The sequence below is a fragment of the Scyliorhinus torazame genome, chromosome 16 (genome assembly GCF_047496885.1).
Source record: "Scyliorhinus torazame isolate Kashiwa2021f chromosome 16, sScyTor2.1, whole genome shotgun sequence".
Lineage (NCBI taxonomy): Eukaryota > Metazoa > Chordata > Chondrichthyes > Carcharhiniformes > Scyliorhinidae > Scyliorhinus > Scyliorhinus torazame.
The window spans coordinates 33398266-33413633 of record NC_092722.1 but is presented as its reverse complement, the minus strand read 5'-3'; the positions used below and the strand labels follow the sequence as shown (position 1 = coordinate 33413633).

Genomic DNA, 15368 nt, shown 5'->3' with positions numbered 1-15368 from the left:
GCTGCCTGTATACAGACTCATACCAAGTCCTTTTCACCTAGCACCCATCAGACCCTGGAGTTTTAATACTCTCGCCTGTTTATGAAATCCCGCCATTCCTTGCCTTCCTTATCTCTGCAACTTTGTTCAGCCGCTAAACCCTCTTGAGATCGCTGCACTCCGCCAATCCCGCCCTCTTGTGCATCCCTAGTTTTAATAACTTGACTGCCCGTTGCCATGCATTCAGCTGTTGAGAACCTGAGCTCGAGAATTCTCTTCCTAAACCTCTCTCCCCTCCTCTAAGACAAGCCAAAAAACTGACCTCTTGATCCCTGGTTTCAGTCAGCTGCTCCAGTTTCTCCTCATGTGGATTGGTGTCAAATTCTGTTTGATACCAGTCCTGTGAAACACGCTGGGATGTTGTTTTTAAATTATAAATTTAGAGTACCCAATTCATTTCTTTCCAATTAAGGGGCAATTTAACGTGGCCAATCCACCTAGCTTGCACAACTTTTGGGTTGTGGGGGCGAAACCCCCACAAACATGGGGAGAATGTGCAAACTCCACACGGACAGTGACCCAGAGCCAGGATTGAACCTGGGACCTCAGCGCCGTGAGGCCGCAGTAACTCACTGCGTCACCGTGCTGCCCTACGCTGGGATTTTTGACTATTTTAAAAGCACTTTCTAAATGCAAGTTGTTGTTATAAAATACCTCATTTTTTGAGCTGAAGATCTAACTCCCAAATTCAAAGTTTAAACTTATTAACAAGATATCTATTTTATCCCCATGTCCACCACATTTCCTCTTTGCAAAGACAACACAAATCATTCAATTACGGTTTTAAAATAGGACTCCAGACAGCTATTCTTCAAAACATTTTCCTTCACTTTATATAGAGCACAGCTGCTTCTTCCAGTGTCATTCAGACTTTCCATATCGTTTCAGAAATATCTTTGGTGCCTGCCAGCCTTCTGGTGGTTTCTTCAGTCCAGCTCTCTTCCAGATTTTCTTCAAATCGTTCTCAAACTTGACCTGTGAAAACACAGGGTCAGAAAATTAGGGCTAAAACACTAGGATAGAAAATTGTATATTTAATCACCGGTCCACGCTCCTCTGACAGTCTAAAGGAACACATCTGATATTTGAAACGGCCTTCAAACTTTCAGTTTTAAAATGTCATTGTGTCCACAGGCACAATATAAAGATGTTTTCTTACAAAAATTAAATACGTCCTTTCCCAAAGGTTATACTCTCCGGGATGCTTAATGGGAAATCGTATACATGTGGTTTGATAGAACTATGCAGATAAAAACAGGAATGTTTGAAATTCAAGTGGTGATAGGGGCTGAATTAGCTCACCTAATAATAAATGAAGGGACAGGGTGTGGCAGAAGCTGTTCCTGATTGCTAGTCAGTGGCTCACAGCTGCAGCTGGCTGTGTGTATGTCAGGTGAGCACAAAGCTGAGAATGAAGCTGCGATTCCTTTCCCAGTCTCTCCACCTACTATTCAAATAATAATTGACAACTCTCAACTTTGTTTGGCACGTGAAAAATGGCCAATTGTCTGAAATGCTTGAAACTGAGATAAACGATCAACCTGGATTGCAGTGAATGGCGAATCAGGCTCAAAAGGGTGGAATGGCCCATTTCAGCTCTTATTTTATATGTCTGTCAGTAACCATGATTTACCCCATTTGTCCTCGGGAAAAACAGGTGGGAAGAAATACTGAGCAGTGGGGGGAGGGGAGACTTACTTGTTTGTTCATTAATTTTTAACACATTTATTAAGTGGCACAACATGTTACAATAAATATGTATGGCCCAATGTGTTTCAACAGTTCAGTGGTACAGTAATCTTCTTTCGTGATCAGGGATATGAAGATATGAAGTGTAAATACTGAAACAATTTTTCACAGAATTAACCTTCAAAATATTTGCTTAAATGTTTTTCAATCTAGTGCTGCTGCCTCACGGCGCTAAGGACCCGAGTTCGACCCTGACACCGGGTCACTGTTCGTGTGGAGTTTGCACATTGTTCCCATGTCTGCGTAGGTCTCACCACCACAACCCAAAGATGTGCAGGGTAGGTGGATTGACTATGCTAAATTGCCCTTAATTGGAAAAAAAAGAATTGGGAACTCTAAATTTATTTTTAAAAATAAATGTCTTTTAAACTATATTTCCATAAGAAGTGTCCCATTTGCTTAGGTGGCTTGTTGACAAACTCCAGACATTTTGCGTGACTGCCATTATGTTAACTTACTTGTCGCTTTCGCCTGCGGTTTTCCTTGATCCGTCTACGTAAAAACTTTGTACGCTTTAGCAATTTTTTGTACTTGTGCCTGTTCATTTTTCTCCTGCGAATTTTCAGTACATTTTTACACTGGATTTTATCTACACTATAATCGATCACTTCTCCGTTCTCTCCAAAATGCAGAACTCCTTCAGCTGAAGGGCAGTCATACTGCTGAGGATGCTGGACACTTATCCCAATAATTTGATCATGGCTTTGATCCAATCTGGGTACACAGTACCTAATCGTGAGCCAGCTTTCTAATGGGCTGATGGACAATTTCCGTGGAATCAGGAACTCCTCCAGCTCAAGCTCCAGTGTACACCAACGCTGTGGTTTCACCTTGATTTGATGAGGCTGTGCATCGCAATTTCTGGACAGTGCTTTCCATTGCTGAATAGCAGAACCAAGAACAGATGGAGTTCCTATAAACGAAAGAGCAGAGTTTGTATAAAATTCAACAACTATTTTAATCTATTAAGTCTTGCAAAAGCACTAAATTGATTGAGGAACACGTTTCAAGACCTAGATTCGACTTTCTAGAGAAACTACGACAATCTCTGGAATGTCACTGGGGAAGTAAAAAATAGACATAGAAGAAGCCCCTACTTCACAGACGAAGAGCACCTTCTCATGCAGGTTTACCATGGTGCAGCACTGACAGTGTCAGCAACAAAATCTACAAAGCATTTTTCCTTCGGTCCAAGGCTAAGGGCAACATTGGGAGAGGCCCAAGTAAAATATAAATTAGGATTAAAATCTCATTCTTGCATGGGCAGCACAGTGACGCAAGTGGTTAGCACGGTTGCCTCACGGCGCCGAGGTCTCAGGGTCGATCCCGGCTCTGGGTCACTGTCCATGTGGAGTATGCACATTCTCCCCATGTTTGCGTGAGTTTCGCCCCCAAATGATGTGCAGGGTAGGTGGATTGGAAATGCTAAATTGCCCCTTAATTGGAAAAAATGAATTGGATACTCTAAATTTAAAAAATAAATAAATAAATCTCCTATTTGCTACGCAACACAATCAAATGAGTATTCCTGGGGCAGCACGGTGGTTAGCACTGCTGTCTCATGGTGCTGAGGTCCCAGTTTCGATCCCGGCTCTGGGTCACTGTCCGTGTGGAGTTTGCACATTCTCCCAGTGTTTGCGTGGTTTTCGACCCCACAACCCAAATATGTGCACTGTAGATGGATTGACCATGCTAAATAGCCCCGTAATTGAAAAATATTAATTGGGTACACTGAATTTCTTTTTTTAAATGAGTGTTCCTGTTGTTATGGGCCAGGGTGTAGAGAACCCCAAAGTGTATCATGGAGTTCACCTGAACCACAACTTTTAATAGATTGTGGTATGGAGAGCACACGGCCCATTCGACAAGTGTGGTACAGCAGAAATGGAAAAGTATTTTTTAAAGCAAAACAATGTTTATTCTATGAACTCAAGTTAACCTTTTTAAAACATAGTGAACATCTTAGCAACCATTAATTCCAGTACAACCCCCAAAGAATACAACACTAAGTAATCCTTTAAGCTTTCCTTTTAACATCCATACGACTTAAAACACCTTTTACCAGAAGCACATCAGGTTAAAGTCACTACTGTTATTAGTTTTAAATCACCAGGATCGATTTACAGTCTTTAGATTAGAGAGGGAGATTCATACACCTTCTGGCTGTGACTGCAGCTATCCAGCTCTGAAAACAAAACTAAAAACACACCCTGCAGCAAACAGCCCAAAACGAAAGTAAAAAGCTGACATACAGCCCAGCTCCACCCACTCTGACATCACTGCAGTAGTAAACACCCATTTCTTAAAGGTACTCTCACTACAGATATTTATATACACACCCAATTATAAACACCCATTTCTTAAAAGTACTCTCACATGACACCTCCTTCCAAGAAAAAAAAACCCATCAACTTCAAGATCGTTTCATTTTTCACTATCCTTTAAGAAATGCACACAGTAAATATACTTTTTCGTTTCAAAAAAACAACACACGCAAACAGGTCCATTTTTGTTCTTCCTCCAACTGAAATGCTCCCTCATTGACAGTCTCTTTGAACAAGAAGGTCTCTGCACGATCCGTCCATTTCTCTACGCCTCGGCATTTCTCTTTAAAGTCAGAAACTTTAGTTCAATTTGATTGCAGAGTCCCTTGTAATTCTCCAACACAGGAGCATTGGTTATCACAGCTTTCAGGCAGTCAAATGCCTGTTGAAAGTCCGCTGTCCAATGAAATTTTTGTGTTTCTTCAGCAAGTCCATCATTGGAGCTATCACACTACAGAACTTTTGCACAAATGTTCGATCAAATCCACTCATGCCGAGAAATCACATTATTTCCCTTTGTCTCGAGGGTATTGAAAACTCCTCAATACTATACAGCAGAATATAGATAGATTGGAGAGTTGGGCGGAGAAATGGCAGATGGAGTTCAATCCGGGCAAATGCGAGGTGATGCATTTTGGAAGATCCAATTCAAGAGCGAACTATACGGTAAATGAAAAAGCCCTGGGGAAAATTGATGTACAGAGATCTGGGTGTTCAGGTCCACCCTGAAGGTGGCTGCACAGGTTGATAGAGTGGTCAAGAAGGCATACGGCATGCTTTCCTTCATCGGAAGGGGTATTGAGTACAAGAGTTGGCAGGTCATGTTACAGTTGTATAAGACTTTGGTTCGGCCACATTTGGAATACTGCGTACAGTTCTGGTCGCCACATTACCAAAAGGATGTGGATGCTTTGGAGAAGGTGCAGAGGAAGTTCACCAGGATGTTGCCTGATATGGAGGGCGCTAGCTATGAAGAGAGGTTGAGTAGATTAGGATTATTTTCATTAGAAAGACGGAGGTTGAGGGGGACTTCATTGAGGTCTATAAAATCATGAGAGGTATAGACAGGGTGGATAGCAAGAAGCTTTTTCCCCAGAGTGGGGGACTCAATTACTAGGGGTCACGAGTTCAAGGTGAGAGGGGAAAAGTTTAAGGGAGATATGCGTGGAATGTTCTTTACGCAAAGGGTGGTGGGTGCCTGGAATGCATTGCTGGCGGAGGTGGTAGAGGCGGGCACGATGGCGTCATTTAAGATGTATCTAGACAGATACATGAATGGGCAGGGAGCAGAGGGATACAGATCCTTAGAAAATAGGCGACAGTTTTAAATAGAGGATCTGGACCGGCGCAGGCTTGGAGAGCCGAAGGGCCTGATTCTGTGCTGTAATTTTTCTTTGTTGTCTTCATTCCGTAGGACCATTCGACCCTGTCCGATTGTATGGCCAAGGAAAGTGACTTGGGCCGTTCCAAATTCACTTTTGGCTAGGTTTATTACCAAACCCGCCTCCTGAAGTCGATCGAATAACTCCATCAGATGTTTCAAATGCTCTGGCCATGTCAGGCTGAAAATTACCAGATCGTCAATGTATACTGCACAATTGGGTAATCCTGAAACAACTTTGTTAGGTAATCGTTGAAATGAGGCTGGGGCATTGTTCATGCCAAATGCCATAACTTTGAATTGGTATATACCATCTGGAGTCACAAAAGCTGAAATCTCCTTCGCCCTTTCGATAAAGGTACCTGTCAGTAACCTTTAAGTAAATCCAGTTTGGAAATAAAAGCTGATTGTCCCACTTTCTCAATGTAATCCTCCAAACATGGGACAGGATAAGAGTCCATTCTTGTAACTGCATTAACCGTTCTATAGTCCACACGCAACTGTTGGGTACGTCTGGTTTTGGTACCATCACTATGGGTGAGCTCCATTGGCTGCAACCCACTTCAATTATGCAATTTTTAAGCATACTCTCAATCTCTTTGTTAACCTGTGCCAATTTTAAAGGGTTAAGTCTGTATGGATGTTGTTTGATTGGAACAGCATTTCCCACATCTACATCATGTATAGCCATTTTAGTACTTCCCAATTTATCTCGACAAACTTGCCCATGTGTTATCAATAACTCTTTCAGGTCAGTCCGTTTTTCCTCTGGAAGGTAACTCAACAATTTATCCCAATTTGTAAGAACATCCTCGTTTTCCAATTTAATTTGAGGTATGTCAAATTCAGTCATCTGGATTTGGTTCGTCACTTTGAGTTAGAATCATCAAAACCTCTTCCCTTTTCTCTCCTTCCCTTTCAAAGTACCTTTTAAGCATATTCATATGACACACTCGGTGAGTCTTCCTTCTATCTGGTGTTTTTACCACATAATTCACCTCACTTAATTTCCTTTCAATCTGATAAGGTCCACAAAACCTTGCTTTTAACGGTTCACCTACCACTGGTAACAATACTAAAACTTTATCTCCACAGGCAAAACTTTGGATTTCTTGTCCGCTACCCTTTTCATCATATTTTGTGCAACTTTCAAATGTTTTCTCGCCAATTCACCATGCTCTATTTAATCGTTCCCTAAAATTTGACACGTAATCCAATAATGTAATTTCCGATTTCTCACTCACCAATTTTTCCTTAATCAATTTAAGTGGTCCTCCTAACTCATGACCAAAAATTAGTTCAAAAGGACTGAATTTGGTTGACTCATTAGGTGCATCCCGAATTGCAAACAGTACGAATGGAATTTCTTTATCCCAATCCTCTGGATAATCTTGACAATAAGCCCTCAACATTGTCTTTAATGTCTGATGCCACCTTTCTAACGCTCCCTGCAATTCTGGATGGTATGAAGTTGATTTAAATTGTTTTATTCCTAAGCTAGCCATAACTTCTTTGAATAACCTCGAGGTAAAATTTGATCCTTGATCCTATTGTATTTCTGTGGGTAGTCCATATCTAGTAAAGAATTTTAGTAACTCCTCCACAATCTTTTTAGCTGTAATATTACGTACTGGAATGGCCTCTGGAAACCTAGTAAATACATCCATTATAGTCAAGACATTGATTCCCACTTTTGGTTTTAGGATTGGTCCATGCAATCAATTAGGAACTTGTAAAAGGTTCCTCAATTGCTGGAATGGTTATTAAAGGGTGCTGGTTTCCCTATCACTTGACATGATTGACAAAATTTAACTACATCTTTATGTAGTCCAGGCCAATAAAAATGTTTTTGTATTTTAGCTTGAGTTTTCCTTATTCCCAAATGACCTCCCACTGGTACCTCATGTGCAACTCGCAACACCTCCTTTCTATAGCCTACCAGCAATACTACTTGATGAACTTCTGCCCACTTTTCATCCGCCTGCATATGTAAAGGTCTCCATTTTCTCATCACGACATCACTTTTACGGTAATAACACTCTGGTACACACTCAGATTCCTCTTCCATGTATGCTTTCTGATACATCCGATTTATTTCTACATTTTTCTGTTGTAACTCCGCCAATTTTCCTGAACTAAAAATATCCGCCTCATCCTCCACCTGTTCTTGTTCAACCATTTGATCAAAAATGATTTTGATAATTGCACTTTAATCTCATCTTCACTCTTTGATTTCTCCTCTTGTCTTAACCTGTGACTTTGCGACCTTGTTACTACACAATCCGGAAAAATCCTAGGATATTCATCCTTCAACACTTCAGTTATCTGATTTTCCACTGGCTTATCAACCTCAGTAGGCATCACTCCCACCTGCAATCCAGCTATATCATTACCCAAGATAAACTGTATTCCTGGACAAGATAGTTTCTCTATTACTCCTACTACCACTTCCACCACTCTTCACTGGACTTTCCAATCTTACCTTATATAATGCAACACTACACCTCTCACCATGAATTCCACATATTACCACATTTTCTGGCAACATTCTTCCCAAACTACATAACTCCTCATCTCTTACCATTAAAGATTGACTAGCTCCTGTGTCTCTTAAAATTGTGACTTATTTACCTGCTCCTCCTGATACACGAGTAAACTTTATCCACACAAGTAAATTCTTTAAAGAGATCTGGGCACATTCTTATCAATCACCTCTTGATCAGGCTGTACAATCTTTTGCACCTCCTTTGCTTCACTTGGGCTTTCCTTTACCACTTTAACAAACCCCACTGTCTTATCCTGTTTTACCACATCAGCCTTCCCAGTGCTTTTCTTCAACCACCAACACGGTGACTTTACACTATTACAGTGAAAATATTTGAAACTTTTCATGTCTCTTCCACCCTCCTGGATTTCTTTTTTAATCTGAGGTACACTCTCCTTATTATCTCCGATTAGATCACCTTTACCGTTACCACGTGAGTATCTCTCATGTCCCCAGTTTCTATCCCTCACAGGCTGAAACTGATGTCGGAAACCAAGCTTTGATTTATGAACTGCTCATAATCAGCTGCTATTTCTGCTGCTAATCTCACAGTTTTAACCCTCTGCTCTTCCACATGGGTTCTCACTACAACAGGAGTTGAATTTTTAAACTCCTCCAAAGTATAATTTCTCTGACAGCTTCATACGTTTGGTCTATTTTCAAAGCCCTTATCCAACTATCAAAATTACTCTGTTTGAGCCTTTCAAACTCCATGTATGTTTGACCAAATTCTTTCCTTAAATTTCTAAACCTTTGTCTGTCGGCTTCAGGCACTGGTTCATATGCACCTAAGATGGATTTTTTCACCTCATGAGGAATTGAACTAAAGAAAAGGGCATTAGACTGGGATGACCAGTTAGGATAGTGTAGAGGTATACCCTAATATAGGAAAGCAGAAGATTAGGATAGTGCATTTATAGACATTAATTTGGGTTGCAGGGAATGGACAAAGGGGCTGGGCAAAGCATGGCCAGGAGGGAGATGGGTAACCATTAGGACCGGTTCTTTGTGCAAAGGATGCTGGGAGAAAGGGGCCCAGGGCTGAGGAATGTATAGTGGGCCTATCAGGATCAGTAATTGTGAAAATCAGGTTACATGGCCAGGTCAAGGAATGTGGGAGAAAGACCTATGAGAATCTTGTATTCGTTACCATTACCTTATTTGGTCGGGTGTATGTGAAACTTGATGCTACATAAATGTATATGATAACACATGCTTTGTCTCCCTTTGTTCACTCACTCTGGAGAAGTTGGAGACTGTTGTCTCTGATCTTTGTCAGGGTGAGTGAGGCTTGCAAGCGGGTTGAAATAAAATAAAGGAATACCTATAAATCCGACTCAGCCTTTGATTGAGACCAGACTGAGGGCAGAAAGAACTCAATTTCATCACTCATACGTCTCAGGTACCTCCTCCGGTAGTGATGCAAACACTTCACTCTCCCTACCTACCAGCTTTGTTTGAATCAGTAATACCCACCTGTCCTGTGGCCATTTCATTTGTTTAGCTACCTTCTCAGATGAAATGAAAAAGGCTTCCACCTCCTTCTCGTCAAACCTTGGCAATGCTTGGACATATTTAAATAGATCCTCACCAAGTCTTCGACTATGACGCTCTTTCTCACTATCCTCATCATTATCCTCCAACTGTACGTTTCCCTTTACGTCTGCCAATTTTAACTGACAGTTATGTTTCATAGCCATTTTCTGAAGTTCAAACTCTCTCACTTTTTCCCTTTCCTCTCTATCTCTTTCTTTGTTTCTATCTTCTCTCTCCTTTTCTTTTTCTGTGATCTGTATCTCCCTTTCTCTCATTTCATATTCAAGCTGCTTTAATTCTTTTTCATGTTCAAGTTGCTTAATCTGCAACTGGATCTTTGCCATTTCTAATATGTCAGACTGTATCTCAGGCAACTTTAAATGCTTAGCCACCGCCATAATTACCTCATCCTTTCGCATTTTGTTAGGTAATGTTAACTGCAATGTTTTTGCCAAATCTAACAGTCTGCCTTTTGTCTCTGTCCGTAAAGTACTGTGTGTGACCGTCTCCACACCCAAAAACTTCAGAGCCTCTGAAAGAGCCATTGTCCACAACACACTCCCCACTTAAACTAAAGTAAAATACCACACCTGAAAAGCAACCACAATATGCTCTCATCTCACCGTCTTTAAGTTCACAAGGCCAATCCAATAGATAGACTATTACCCCCCCTCGAGCCCCCAATTTGTTATGGGCCAGGGTTTAGAGAACCCCAAAGTGTATCATGGAGTTCACCTGACCCACAACTTTTAATAGATTGTGGTATGGGGAGCACACGGCTGACTCTACAGGTGTGGTACAGCAGAAATGGAAAAGTATTATTTAAAGCAAAACAATGTTTATTCTATGAACTCAAGTTAACCTTTTAAAACATACAATGAACATCTTAGCAACAATTAATTCCAATAAAACCCCCAAAGAATACAACACAAAGTAATCCTTCAAGCTTTCCTTTAGATTGCAGAGAGAGATTCATACACCTTCTGGCTGTGACTGCAGCTATCCAGCTCTGAAAACTAAACTAAAACACTCCCTGCAGCAAACAGCCTAAAACGAAAATAAAAAGCTGACAGACAGCCCAGCTCCACCCACTCTCTGACATCACTGCAGTAGTAAAAACCCATTTCTTAAAGGTACTCTCACTACAGATATTTATATACACGCCTATTTATAAACACCCATTTCTTCAAGGTACTCTCACATGACCAGAGACTTGGCCATTTTGGGAAACCTTCAAACTAGGGAGTTTTTCTGATAATCGGTGGCAGATTTGGCCAAATAGCCCAATTCGGAGTTGTCAATACTTTGTAATGTGTGCTTACTTTGTCACGTGTGGATTCAGAAAATCTATTAGCAATGTATTGACTCTTGATTGTTGAATCACTTTAAAGAGGATCCTGTTTAAATGACACTACAACAATAATGTGTCACGAGCTGACACAGATGTCTTTTGCTGCCCCAAAAAGCAAGAAAGACAGAACCACTGGAATTTAAAAAAAATAAATCCCAGTGATAACCACTGCGCCACATGCCACCCTGGACCACTGGAATTTACCAATGCTTCTGTTACTGAACTTTCTTGGTTCATAAATTAATCATTTACACTGGAAAAGACTGCACATTTTTACATAATGGCTAATGTTTGAATAAACATGTCTAAAGTACCATTTTGTAAGTTGCAGTGTTCAGCCACATCGCTAGCCAGTGAGAACATTTATTTGCCTGCCCAAGCCCCTATCTGCATTGCCATTCAGATTATACAACTCCTTAAAGTCACGCAATTTAAAAAAAAAGTAAAATGTTTCCCTAGTTGGTTACACCAGGTGCATGAAACGAGCGCTTTAACTAACATATCATGTCATTCTCAAAAGCAAAGTGAGAAAAAACAACTGTAATACGTGTGGAACTGCAAAAGAGAGAACTGTATTTCATCAAAATTTATATTTTGAACCGCTGACAGTCTCAATGTTACTAGTCATGGTCTCGAGTTCAGCAGATTATTGACTATTTTAAATGCTGACTTGGATTGGGTGATTTTATCAGTTAATGGTTATCAAATTTGTCATTGTAAAACAACAAACAGTTGCAGTCACAGCAGAACTTCTGTGAAAGACAGAAGTACAATACACAGAAGCAACATGGAAACATACGCGGGGGCAATAGCCCCAATGACATTTACCTGCCCTTTTCCTGGATCTCTTTATTCCCTTTATCTACCTACAAACAAATCTTGAATTTACCCAGTCTAATCTTGAATTATGACACAATTCTAATAGGGTTAGCTTTGGCTCAGTCAGAAGGTTATAGGAGGAAGCACTGCGGGCGGCAAGGGCATAGAATATACCCTGAGTGGAGGACTTCAATGTCCATCACCAAGAGTGGCTCAGTAGTACCTCTTCTGACTGAGCTGGCTGACTCCTAAAGGACATAGCTACAGGACTGGGTCTGCAGCAGGTGGTGAGGGAACCAACAAGAGAGAACACATACTTGACCTCATCCTCATCAACTTGTCTGCTGGAGATGTATCTGTCCATGACAGTATCGGTAGGGAATGACTGCCGTACAGTCTTTGTGGAGACAAAATCCCACCTTCACATTGAGGATACCGTCCATCATGCTGTGTTAAAAGGGACAGATTTAGTCACTCAAGACTGGGCTTCATGAGGTGCTGTACGCCATCGGCAGAAGTGTACTTAATCACAATCCGTATCCTCATGTTCCGGCATATCCCCACTCTACCAAGCCAGTGGATTAACGCTGGTTCAATGAAGAGTGCAGGAGGGCATGCCAGGAGCAAACCAAGGCATATCTAAAAATGAGGTGTCAAACTGGTGCATCTACAACATAGGACTACTTGCATATCAAACAGCATAAGCAGCAAGTAAATGACAAAGCTAAGCAATCCCACAATCAACAGATCAGGTCCAAACTCTGCAGTCCTGCCACATCCAGTCATGAATGGTGGAGGACAATTATGCACATCACTGGAGGCTCCACAAATATCCCCATCCTCAATGATGGAGAAGCCCAGCACATCAGCACAAAAGACTATACTGAAGCATTCACAACAATCTTCAGCCAGCCAACTCCGGAGGTCGCCAGCATCCCAGATGTCAGTCTTCAGCCAATTCAATCCACGTCACGTGATATCAAGAAACGGGCTGAAGGTACTGGATGTTGAAAAGACTATGGGCCCCGACAATATTCCAGCAATAGTACTGAAGACTTGTGTTCCACAACTGGCCGCACCCCTAGCCAAGCTGTTTCAGTACAACTACAACACTGGCATCTACCCTGCAATGTGGACAATTTTCCTGGTATGTCCTGAACATGAAAAGCAGGACAAATCCAACCGAGCCAATTACTAACTCATCGGTCTACTCTTGATCATCAGCAAAGTGATGGAAAAGGGCATTATTATTACCATTATTAAGCATTAAGCAGTACTTAACAATAATCTGCTCACAAATGCTCATTTGGGGATCTGCCAGGGTCACTTAGCTTCTGACCTCGTTACAGCTTTGGTTCAAACATGGACAAAAGAGCTGACTGCCCTTGACATCAAGGCAGCATTCGACCGAGTATGGCATCAAGGAGCCCTGGCAAAACTGAAGTTAATGGGAATCAGGGGAAATCTCTCCACTGGTTGGAGTCATATCTGTCACAAAGGAAGATGGTTGTGGTTGTTGGAGGGCAATCATCTCAATTCCAAGCTATCACTGCATGAACTCACCAAGTATTCCTAGGCACCACTGTCCAAACCTACAACTGCTACTATCGAGAAGGACAAGGGCAGATGACACATGGGAACACCGCCACCTGGAAGTTCCCTCCAAGTCATTCACCACCCTGATTTGGAAATATATCACCTTTCCTTCACTGTCAATGGGTCAAAATCCTAGAGCCCCCTCCTTAACAGCACTAGTGGGTGTACCAACACCACAGTGGTTTAAGAAGGTGGCTCACACCACCTTCTCAAGGGAAATTAGGGATAAGCAATGAATTCTAGCCTAGGCAGCAACACCCACATCCCAGAAGTGAATTTTTAAAAACGTTTCACTCCAGAGGTTTAAGCACATAATCCAGGCTGGAACCTCTCTGCAGTACCAGGCAAGTGCTGCGTTGCTGCCATCTTTTGGGTGAAACATTAAACCAAAGCCCAGGCTGACCTCCCAGGTGAACCCAAAAGATTCCAAGTCAGGTAAGCAGACCTACAGGGCAGCACGGTGGCACAGTGGTTAGCATTGCTGCCTCACAGCGCCGAGGTCCCAGGTTCGATCTCAGCTCTGGATCGCTGTCCATGTGGGTTTTGCACATTCTCCCCAAGTTTGCGTGAGTTTCGCCCCCACAACCTAAAGATGTGCAGGCTCGGTGGATTGGCCATGCTAAACTGCCCCTGAATTGGAAAAAAATGAATTGGGTACAGTTATTTTTTTTAAGGTAAGGCGATGTAGTGACATTGCAAAGAGGGGCTGTTCCATTTTGGTGAGAACATAAGTCAAATTAAGTGAGCCCATTCGTAACTGTTGCTCTGGCCATTCATATGCTGTGAATTAAAGTAGATTAGTTAATCAGATCTCCTTATTTTTACAAGGTTTTTTATGGACTGCCTTCAAAAGAATTAAAAAGGCAAATGGTCAAATGTGAAGCACAAATATCCACGGCGGATCACAAATATGGATTATGCTATCATACAAGTATATGTTGTGCGAGCTCCAACATGCAAGTGGGGATGACAGACTCCACGTCCAGAACATTTGCCCTCAAGATCCAGAACATCTTTGACCTGAAATATCTCTGACTTGCTGAGACTTCAGCTTACCAGGAAATCTAGGTGCTTTCACAAGTTGCAAAGCCAACCTTGACAGAAACATTATAGTACTTCATTCAGGAGCAAACGATGTGGGGAACCCTCAGCTCTATCTGAAAAATAAATGTGATCTATAGTTAGTCCCCACAAAAAACATGAAATAAATGGGGGAGGGAGTGAAAAGGGACCAGAGTTGCCAACAGTGATTCAATGTATTTCTGGAGGTTTCTCTCCCACCCCCCACGTTACAGCCATAATTCGGCCAACACGTCCTGGGTGGCACTGCCTGCAGACTCCCATTGTCTGAGAGCAAAAATACTTATCCACCCATTTTGATGATGCTTGGCTGTCGTTCAAATAGCCATTCCTCTCCCCTTTTAATATTGTTATACCTGGTGAGGAGAAACGTTCAATGAGAATTTCGAAATAATATATACTTAAAAAAAAAAATCCCATTGATTTTTTTCCGGGCGGGACACAGCAGATCTGACTGATCTTCAATTCCTGGAGGGTGGCAACCCTGGGGGAAGGGAGCGGGGACTTGGGAAGGGGAGGGGGGGGGGGGGGAGAACTTGGGGAGGGGGAGATGGGGAAAGGGGTGATGCGGGGTGGGGGAGGGGAGCACGGAGTTACAACCGATGACTGAACCCGGCCTCAAGTCACCTGCGGCCTTCCCGCTCACCGGGGCCTCGCGCTCCAGCAACTCCCCCCCCCCCAACCCAAGAATATTCCGTACTTCCGGTGACAACGCAGAAACCCGTCCCCCCGGCGCCGGAGCCGCAGCGGAAGTTCCGCTGCACAAAATAGCAACCGGCTTGCTCTTTACCGTCACACTGAGTTTAGATTCTTCCCGATTTGACTGGAAATAATAATCGTAATAACGAGACTAAATAGATCTGAAGGTTTCGGAACAATCACATTTGGGAAAGGGTCGGTTGGGATTGGGTGTCCAGCCCTGGAGCAGATATTTCCTCATGCCTGCAG

The 15368-nt window shown here is 42.2% G+C and overlaps 1 protein-coding gene across 2 annotated transcripts; it reads right to left on the bottom strand.

Moving 5' to 3' along the window:
• Window positions 1-846: 846 nt before the first annotated feature.
• aurkaip1 (aurora kinase A interacting protein 1) lies at window positions 847-15135 on the bottom strand. 2 transcript variants are annotated; one of them, XM_072478215.1, is made up of 4 exons: window positions 15048-15135; window positions 14397-14497; window positions 2247-2701; window positions 847-1014 (listed from the first exon to the last, which is right to left on the bottom strand). In XM_072478215.1, the coding sequence occupies exons 2-4, from the start codon at window positions 14446-14448 to the stop codon at window positions 901-903; spliced, it is 621 nt and encodes a 206-aa protein (XP_072334316.1). In that variant the 5' UTR covers window positions 14449-14497; window positions 15048-15135; the 3' UTR covers window positions 847-900. The 2 variants fall into 2 exon arrangements, with proteins under 2 accessions (XP_072334316.1, XP_072334317.1); XM_072478216.1 differs by lacking the exon at window positions 15048-15135 and adding an exon at window positions 14777-14801.
• Window positions 15136-15368: the final 233 nt, after the last annotated feature.

Bases quoted from the DNA above. Each gene is read 5' to 3' on its own strand.
- aurkaip1 (XM_072478215.1), bottom strand. From the start codon at position 14,448: ATGTTTCTGTCAAGGTTGGCTTTGCAACTTGTGAAAGCACCTAGATTT. The intron at 2,702-14,396 runs GTAAGCTGAAGT...TTTCGTTTATAG, and splicing joins GAAAGCACCTAGATTTCCTG to GAACTCCATCTGTTCTTGGT. The intron at 1,015-2,246 runs GTAAGTTAACAT...GTGTTTTCACAG, and splicing joins ACCGCAGGCGAAAGCGACAA to GTCAAGTTTGAGAACGATTT.